This window comes from Cynara cardunculus, unplaced genomic scaffold (genome assembly GCF_001531365.2).
Source record: "Cynara cardunculus var. scolymus isolate 2C unplaced genomic scaffold, CcrdV1 Un_Scaffold_3973, whole genome shotgun sequence".
Lineage (NCBI taxonomy): Eukaryota > Viridiplantae > Streptophyta > Magnoliopsida > Asterales > Asteraceae > Cynara > Cynara cardunculus.
Window position 1 is genome coordinate 5,910 of NW_020201694.1, and position 10,140 is coordinate 16,049.

Sequence of the window (10,140 nt, forward strand, 5' to 3'; positions counted from 1 at the left end):
ATAAGGAATTTCAAATAGTTAATTTGATACTAATATCGATATATTTTTGTCAAATTTTTATGATATCTTCAAACATATATTTTATTCAAAAATAAAAAAATCATCGCTTTCTCAACATCACATAAAGCCATATTATAACATCGACTGAGATAAAAAATAAAATAAAATATTAAAATCATGATATATCTCGCTGCATTGTTCGAGTATGCTTCTAATATTAATATATAGATAAAGAATATATAAAACATTAAAACCAAGATATAATTTTTAATATTATTAAATTTATTTGATATTTTATGGATTTTAAGAGTGATAGAACTTTAAAGCAATTCAAACAATATAGCAGCAATGTTCTGAAGAGAATGTGTGTACATGTAATTAAGGTCTACTCTCACGAGACTGAATTTGATTTGTCAAAGACTCTTGTCAACGGATAATGGGCTGCGAAGGTATGTTCGAAAATTTCAAGAACTTCACTCTTTAGGGTTTTTGTCAACATGATTGATCGAAGTGACGTGAAACCCATAATTTGTCAAAACGATGTTTGAACCCCAACATTTTCTTCTTCTTTTTTCCTTCTAATTTTGTGCCTATTTCAGTTTTTCTAGCATATCATCTAAAGCTTTGTGCTTGGAATTTGTACATAGACCTGCAAGTTAATTATGTTTATCTGCTGGAATTGAAATTTTGGATGCTGTAGAAATGGGATTTATTAAAGGGATGCATGATTTTTAATAACCTCTACTTGTTCTTAGTTAATTGGCTTACAGTTCACAATTTTGGCTAAATCTTGTAAAAACCTAATGGTTGAACCACCGTTATCTTTGATAGTGGATGAGCCAATATTTTTGCCACGCGCGGTGCACTGGATCAGAGGCCACTAGACACCATTTTGAGGGATTTTTTAAGTTTTTTTTTTTTGTTGATTTTGAGGATTTTTTTCAGTTTTTTTGGTTGATTTCTAGAGATTCTTTCGGTTTTTTGGTTGATGTAGAAGGACTTTTTTGGTTTTCTTCTTGATGTTTCTTGTATTTCTAGTAGCTCAAAGTGCACCTTTCATACCCAAAAAAGAATTTTACTTCGAAATTTAGTTGAGTAGGTGCACAGGACCCCACTCAGGCATGAATAGGTCCACTCGTGATCTTTGATGTATTTCCCTTGTTAGTTTGTGCTTTTTTCCTGCTCTATTAGCATGGAATTTATGTGTTCAAATTTTCAATTCAAGAAAATTTACATGGAAACCTCATCTAATGATCTGTTGAGAATTGGATTTTAGAACTGAGATTGATCAAAGTATGTAAAGTTCAATAATTTTGATTGCTTTAGTTTCTTTGGCTGCCCTGGTTCTAAAATATGACAAACATTGTATAAATCTTATAATTCAGACCCTTGTTGTCTTGGATCTTTTTCCTTTTAGTATAATTGTTCCCCTTTTTGGCTTTAGAATGTATTATTTTCTTAGAATTTGTATCAATTAAATGTTAATTAAAACGTTATCTAAATCTGTTTTTGGTTTTTGTTATTGTTGTTGTTTTGCTTTTTTGTTTCTTGAATGATGGGTTTCATTGAATTTATGACCTAGATTTATCAAAATGGCAAAATGTCGTATAAACCTAACAAATTCAGACCGTCCTCGTCTTTGACCATTTTTCTTCTTGTTTTTCTTTAATATCTTCCTTACTAGTATTTCTGTGTCTGTGGTTGATGTCTGAAGTTAAACTTGTCTAATTTCTAGCATGAAAAATTACAGTTCAAATGGTCGGAAGTAGAATCTATGCTGGTAGGCATAAAATGTATATTTCATGATCTTTTTAACCTCTTAATATTCTTTTTCCTTCTAATTATATTTTGAATTGATGAAATCTAGGGACCATGGACATAGAGGTTGGACCAATTGAAGAGACTGTTCAAGCATTAATGGAATATTTGGTTGGTCCATTGCTACCTTTGAAGCATAGCGACATTTCAAAGAGAATTCCATCTGAATCTCAACAGAAGTCTGTTGCTGAACAGGTCTCCCCTTTTTGCGATCATGCATCTGATTTTTTTGGTCTTGCTTAGGCCCTGTTGGCTTGTCCATTAATAAACTACTGAATGGGTTCATCCATTTCTGTTTGTTTTGATATTGTTTCCTTCTATTCTTTCATGATTTATTTTGTATAAATCTAGATTTTCCTCATAATTATTACTTTAATTCTTTCAAGCATCATCCCCTCTATGGCATGCTGACATCAAATTATAAGGTAGCATGTGCAGGAGGAGCCTTGATGTGAGCTCATAAGGAACTAATGAGATTGCATAACAATTTGGGCAAAAAGTTGATTACCGGCAACCCCAACTGGCCCCACATGGAACTCGCCTCCAAGGATACCAATGTGAGGGGGCATTTTTTTGGCTCACTCAGCGGCTGAGGCTAGTGGGGGAGGGGGGATGAATCGAGCCTGGGACCTGTCTTGTATTTGGGCAAAGTCGCTGTGCCCCTTGCCAACTGAGCTACACGCCTGCGAGATTGCATAGCAATGGTTCATCCAGGAAGTGAGAGGCTATGGAGGACGGCCCGAGAGGCATATTAATTCTGATATAGTTAGGACAACCCTTGTTTAAGGCTGCACTAGAGTTTCTTGATGAGGAAATGAAACAGGATTAGTGGTTGATAAAAAATGTCTAGGATTTCGGAAAAAAGGTTTTTCATCATGAAGGGAAAACATGAAGATATAAGGTAGATGTGCAGATGCAGGTCCAATCCTGTGAAGCAACTTACTTTAGTATAGTGTTGTATCCCCACCAAGTGCAATACCAGTGTGGATGCAGTCGAATAATTATAGGTTGCACATCCATTTATTAGAATTTCAACAGAGCTTCGATACCGCTTGGATGAATCAGGGTCGGTTCAAATTTGGCTGTGGTGTGGGTGAGATTCAATTATTATTTTATTATTTTAGTTTTTGGCTTCAAGACTTCAAATGCTTCCAGCTCCAAAACGGAAACAAATGTTTCAAACACTTGGCATCTTATATGGGATTGTATTAAAACCAAATAAGTCACCTTTTTGGACTTAGGATAACTTTGGTTTGCCATTTTATTTTCCATTTCTATCCTCTCCTTTTTGTTATATCATTCATCAGTAGTCTGTTTTTTCTGCTGTATGTCTCCTCTGCGCGTTTCTGCTTTACGTTTTCTCCCCTTTTCAATATATATCTTTTTTTTTTTAATTAGTATTCATGGGCTTGTTATTTATGTGTGATTTTTAAGAGAGTTTAATCAAGTACTTTGGTGGATTATTCTTGTATGAGTTTAGATTATTTAATGACGGGTTAAGTTACTTGACTACTTCGTGTAACACATGCACACGCATATATTATATATTATGTATATGTGAGTGAGGTTCAGGGAAAACCTCCCAAAAATAACCATTCATCTGTATGGTATGCATATGTAATTAAAGATGTTTTTTAGTTTCTATGCACGTGTGCATGTTATGCACTTGTACGTACCAGACAAATTACTTGTATGCACATGTGCATACCAGACAAATTACTTGTATGCACATGTGCATACCACACAGATGAATGGCTATCAGGGTGTTCCTTAGTTTTTCATTTTTTTGTGGTTTTCCTTTAAACTTTTGTGCCACACATAGGTTTGAGGATCGTTCAAAATTTCATGCACCCAATCCCTAATTGCTTCTGCATCTGGTCTGATTTCAGGTTCATGCTGCTGCGGTACTTTACAATTACTATCACATAAAGCACCACCAAAAAAGAGAATTTCTAAAGTTTGACCAGTTTTGTAACTTGGCTATTATGTTCAAACCGAGTATATTACACCATATGAAATACATGCGTCAATCTGATCGCCCCATTATAGATGACCCTGAAAATCAGCTTTCACTAACAGAGAAAGCAATTATGGATGCATGCACCATATCCGAGACTTTGCTGGATGCTTCGGCTAATATCTCAAGTATAATAAAAGGATGGCCAATAACCAAAGTGGCAGTCCTGTTAATAGACTCCAAGAGAGAGAACTGCTTCCTACAGTTCAACAATGGAGTATGGTCGGTCATTGAAAAGGAAATTTCTTCTGAAGTGAGTGGAATTGGGAGTGAAAGTAAAACAAACAAGAAAAGAAGAATGTTATATATGAACAAAGATGATGCAGAAGGTGAAGCTGGGTTTCAGCAGCTTGCACTTTCTGCTGTCAAGGAAGTTGCAGGTAGAACTGTAGTTATATACTAGAGCAAGCAACATGGTTCCTACACATGATTGCCTAAAGGGATAACTATTAGAGTAAATTACAGTTTTGGTCCCTGTGTTCTTCTCGCTTTTTTTTTCTTCGTTTTTGTCCCTACAATTTGTTTATTCCAATTTTATCATCATGGTTTGCCATTTTGCTCGGCTTTGGTCCTTCTCTCTAACGCTGTTAACTTCCATCTGTTAATCTCAATTTTCTCTCATTTTCATTCTAAAAATGACAAAAGACCAAAATGCGCCTCACTCAACAGATGGATGTTAACAGCCGTTAGTGGGAGGTACCAAATCCGAGCAAAATGGCAAACTACATGCTGGCAAAATTGGAACAAACAAATTGTAGGCACGAAACCAAGAATATAGACAAAACACAGGGACTAAAACTGTAATTTACTCTTGTTATTATTCCACCCCATCCACCATGTTCCTGTAGCTCATATTCTATACTATTATAACTCCGTTATGATAACTGCTAGTGAGATGAGATTGTTAGTAATATTGTGTTCTTTTTTGACAGTTTAACTGAACTTTATTGATACTTGGATATGATTTAATACACTGAAACAGGAATCATCACTGGTGAACTTGTGGTTTTGGAAGGACATGTAGTTTATTCTTTGAGTCGAGCAAAGACTGCTACTCGCTTTTACATTGTGCAAAGCACCCAACCAATCAGCGAGGATAGTTTGGTTCCTATTCAAGATGCTATTTGTAGGTTAGTACTAGTTTGAACATTTGTTTCTGAAGCCTTAAGGCCTTAGTTTGCTATTTTAAGAATATAATATGTAATGATAATAAATGAGTATCCCCTTTGAGGCCCTGTTGCAAATGAACCTAAATCATTTGGTATGTAAGCAGCTCAATCATGTTTTGAAGATGGCAATAAGATATTAATTGATCTCTGTGACTACACAGATTCACATACAGTCATCAGTAGTTATAATGATCAGATGCTTATTGACATAAGTTACGACACATCAAAATTAAGACCTTTGGAAATTGTGCTTGGGCCTGATGGCACATTTATCTTACTGAAGCACTTAGGCTCTGTTTAGTGCCATCATTACATATGGACGTGGATTTTTGGCATAGGGATTAGAGACCTCATTCTTATCATTCCATTAGACAACAACTCCCTCCATCCAAAAATAAGTGTCCACATTTCTATTTTAATTTGTCCCAAAAAAGTGTCCACTTTTAAAAGTCAATGCCTACTTTCCAATTCTACCTTTAATTATGAGATGGAGAAATTCATTACTCTCTCTAATATTAAGAGAAATTGTCATTAGTTGATTAAAAAGTGTAACTAGTTACATGTCTAAACTTAGTCGCTTTTATTGTCGACATATATTTTGGGACGGAGGTAATATATTTTTTTGGTTATGCATGTTTATGACATCCAATGGCTATCTCAAAGAAGCATATTATTGGGATGGAAATGTCTCTGAAGATTTTTGCATTTTCTAACATATATGACTGTATTACTTTTGTGTAGCTTACAAGGCCCTGTGGTAAGGAAGAGTTCAGGCAGTTGGGTAATTACTCCTGTTGTTGAGTACTATCACCTTCTTCCATATGCTGAGAAAATATCAGAGTGGTTCTCAAGGTAACTTAGTTTTGTCTCAATCTCAATACACAAATCCCTGGTACATTTGCTTATACTAGTATCTGGTATACTTTCTATCTATGTTTGATGAACATCACTAACACAAAAACCTTTTTAAGCTTGAGTAGTATAAAAAATGGAATTAAGGGTCCACTCTGTGCGTCATCCTTGGCTATAGTCCCATGCACCATGGGTACCAGTGCCTTGATCTCTACATTGACCACATCTACATTGCTTGACACATCCGCCTTCAATGAGGTTGTCTATCCCTTCCTCAAAAAAACCACCTTCACCTTCGCCCATGTCCATTCCCATTCCTGGCTGACCCATCACCGACAGCATCGTCACCCATACCATGTCAGCACCGCCAATTCTTTTGGTCCCACATCAGCCGCTATTGAGCCCCTACGTATTTTGTTTGAGCATGAAAGACTAGATTGGCTGAGAGGTGAAGGTGAATGAATACCAAGTTCCTGTAAAATTTCTTGGAGCCATGTGATTTTAGCCGCATTATTATCTAACGCTTTGTACTCGGATTTGATATAGGACTTGGATATGGTTTGTTGTTTACAAGCGGTCCATGAGATTAGATTGGAGCGTAGGTGAATTTCAATCCCCCGGTGGAGCGACGGTCAAACAAAAAGGGTTTGGTGGGTGAATGGAGGACCGGTTACCCGGAAAGCCTTCTCAAAAGTGGACTCGGCGACTCGGACAGCTATCGGATGACCGCGCTTGAACTGAGGGGGGTGGGGTGGAGGGTTGCAATTTACCGAAGCTTAAATCTTAATATCATATTGTAAAAAAGGACCACGAGGTCCTTGATCGAATCCGAGTACAATGTGTTAGGTGACACTATGGCTAGAAGCACATGGATCTAATTTTACAGGAACTTGCTATTCGTCCACCTTCACCTCTAATTTTACAAGAACTTGAGGTGGCGTATCAAACCATATCTCTCGTATGGTAATTAGTATTTATCCGTCATATAACTCTATGTAATATGGCAAGGATTCCTAGTCCAACTACAATAGGAATTCTTCTCTATAAATATAGTTATTGTACTCTCATTTAATCAATCAATGCAATACAATTGTTTGAGGTTTGTTACGATTAACCTTGTGATCAATACCATGAGATAATATTCTCTAAATTCTTTCCTTGTTCGCAAAAGGGGGTCTTCAGTCAATTTTACCTACTATCAAAATTGAAGCAATGACTTTGGTCATATGAAAATGTATAGCACAATTCCTTGTATTGTCAATCTATAAAATGTGTTTCTCAATAAGTCAATCCGTTAGAAAGAATTTGTCAGTGTGCATGGTGAAAGACAATTTGGAGTGCAGAGACAAGATTTCCATAACAAATACCGCAAGCCTAATTGTGTATGCTTCCCATTTCATTTAGGGAACCATTGGCAACACAAGTACAAAGAGTTACCGTTACCAACAAGTAAAGAATCATTACCAAAGTAGGCCTCGGAGTTGTCAAGGCTAGATAGATCTGGAGTGGCATGGTGATTTGCGCCAATGTCGGGCTTCCAAGTAGATCCTGATTGCGAACCAGCATCGAAGTAAGTAGCATAGTTGGCCTGTGGCGCTGCACGGGATTGGTTAGGCTGGTTAGGACACTGAGAGGGTAGGTGACCAATTCCACAGCGATTACAATGACCATACACCATGTTTTGAGTAGAAGCCCAAGAGAATTGATGTGTGCCATTACTATCACGATTACGAGAGTTGAAAGCGGGTCGTGAGTTACCACGTGAAGATCCACGAGAACCACGACCACCATGGTTATTGAAAGACCGGGATCCAAAATAAGCCTGTGGTCGTGATGAAGTTGCAGGGTTCAGTTGATATCTCAATTGGGAAGCCATGAGTTGAAGATTATGAAGTTGTTGAATGGAGTCGAAATTGGGCTGCTGTAGTGGTGTAGAGGCAGCCGTAAGAGGCTGCTGAGCAGGAGAGGCAGTCGCAAAGAGAGCCTGGGGAACTTGCGGATTTGTTGCCAAGATCCTTGTAATCATATAATCATGGTCACTTAATAAACCATGCAATTCGTTGAAGTTGACAGGAGGGGAGCGAGCCAAGAGGTTTGATTTGAGACCATTGTATTCTTCACGAAGCCCTGCTAGGGTTAGCATAACCAGATCTTTGTCTTTCATTGGTTCGCCTATATTGGCTAGAGCAGTTGCATATTCTTGTGCTCTACTGAGGTATTCGGCAGGTTTTTCATCAACCTTCATGGTGATTCGAAGTAATTGATTTTTAAGAGTAAATTCATGGGATGAAGTAACCGGAGCATACGCTCGTTCTAAAAACAGCCATATCTCTCGAGATGTTTTGCCCTGAATATGTTGAAAGGACTCTTCTGACACAGTAGAGATGATGAGCATATGGATGTGAACGTCGTTGGAGACCCATGGTTGGTAGCTTGGATTGTCAGTTGTAGCAGATCCGTTTGTAACCTTCGATTCTGGATAGGGAATAGTGCCATCAATGTAGCCAAAAAGATTGTGAGAGGTAAGAAAAGATTCGACCATTGATCGCCAATAGCCATAGTTCGTGGGTTTTAGGGTGAAGGCAAACTTGTGAGAATTATGGGTTGTTTTCTCTTGATTAGTGAGAGTTATGATTGCGGTCATAGTAGCTTGGAAGAGGTGACGGCTGGAAGAATGCCGCTGGAGGTTTGTGACAGTTGGAGGAGTTGCCGGGGGTTGCGTCTGCTGTCTGAAGGTCGTCGGAGGTTGGGAATGGTGCCGCCGGAAGTTACGTCGGTCAGGCTGGAGGTTTTATCGGTTGAATTGAAGCCAGAAAAAGAAGGGATTTGATTGGCTCTGATACCAAATCAAACCTTGATTTTATTGATTTTATTATATATTTAAAAGACATAATACGTGCCCTATATATAGGACAGATAATTACACTTTAATACCCTAAGCAGTTACACTTTAATACCCTCAATAATAAGGTTATTTAACTTAGTCTAACACGTAGTGAGGTATTGAGTTTGTTTTCTAATGTTGGATTGTTTTGTGAACAATATTGATGGTCATGTTCACCTTGGAAATCAATGGAAATAGGACGGTTAGGAATGTTGTTAAGATGGTTTTCTAATTTTAGGCTACGATCTTTGGGAACAATATCAACATGTCATACACACCTTGACATTCCATGGTAATCTTACATGGTTTTTGTTCACCATTAGTAGATATCATGAATATCCCAGTGACTTGTGTCCATAGTTTTAAAAGGCGGAATCGGGCCTCGAGGCGTTTTCCCATGATGAGGTAAGGCGTAAGCCTTGAGGCAGCCCGAGGCCAGATATATATATATATATATATATATATATATTATACTACACAAATTAATATACCTTATGCAAAAAATATATACCAATATTTATTTCACTACAACATTATAACATGAAACATATGCAATATATATGTATATATTTATATTTATAGGGGTCCATTCAAGGGAGAACGGGTTAGTTTGTGATAACTGTGAGATTCAATTTCAACCACAAATCAATGGATAAATTAGGAAATTAATATTTTTGGTAATTTGACTTAAAATTTTAATTGAAGGGCATTTTAGGTATTTACATTTTTTTTATCTCCTCTGTCTGTCTCTCCTACTTCCGGCCTCCGGTGAACCTTATGTCCGCGAACACCATGTGATACTCAAAATACACCAAGATGCACAATGTGATACCCAAAATACATACAATGTAATATCCAAAACATACCAAGTAAACTTCAAGACCACTATGATACCAATTGTGAAACTATTGTGATATCAACTGTAGTTACACTATGATACCTACGTTGTGTGTGTATATATGTGTATGGGGGGGATTCATTCAAAGGAGAGCTAGAGACTACTGCGATACACACCACGAGCAATGTGATACCCAAAATAAAGTAATTAATCTAATTAAAGTAAATTGGAGTATTAAACTAAAGTAAACGGAATAATCAACCCAAATTACTAATTTACCCTTCGATGTTATCTTAAGAAAAATATTAATTATCTTAAATGATTGGCTCACGTTGGATCTCACAGTTAACCACAAACTAATAAGTTCTCAATTGATTAGGCCCCTATATTTATATATATATATATATATATATATATAGAGGGTGGTTCAAATACTAACCCAATATTTTGTGCAAACTTTGCTAACCCACATCAACCAATAATGTTGCATATTTGGGTTTGGTTAAAATGTAACTTACATATTAATGATAAGGGTATTTAGGTCATTAGTCATTCTTATGTA

The 10,140-nt window shown here is 36.9% G+C and overlaps 1 protein-coding gene across 2 annotated transcripts in view; it reads left to right on the forward strand.

Moving 5' to 3' along the window:
- Positions 1 to 350: 350 nt before the first annotated feature.
- LOC112503843 overlaps positions 351 to 10,140 on the forward strand; it is a 37,482-nt gene continuing 27,692 nt past the window's right edge. The window contains exons 1-5 of one of the 2 annotated variants that reach the window (XM_025107831.1): positions 351 to 449; positions 1,868 to 2,013; positions 3,708 to 4,215; positions 4,818 to 4,965; positions 5,746 to 5,856. In XM_025107831.1, the coding sequence (XP_024963599.1) occupies positions 437 to 449; positions 1,868 to 2,013; positions 3,708 to 4,215; positions 4,818 to 4,965; positions 5,746 to 5,856 (926 nt within the window). In that variant the 5' untranslated portion in view covers positions 351 to 436. Of the gene's footprint in view, positions 450 to 1,565; positions 1,781 to 1,867; positions 2,014 to 3,707; positions 4,216 to 4,817; positions 4,966 to 5,745; positions 5,857 to 10,140 lie in introns of those variants that run through there. The other variant, XM_025107830.1, reaches the window with a different exon arrangement.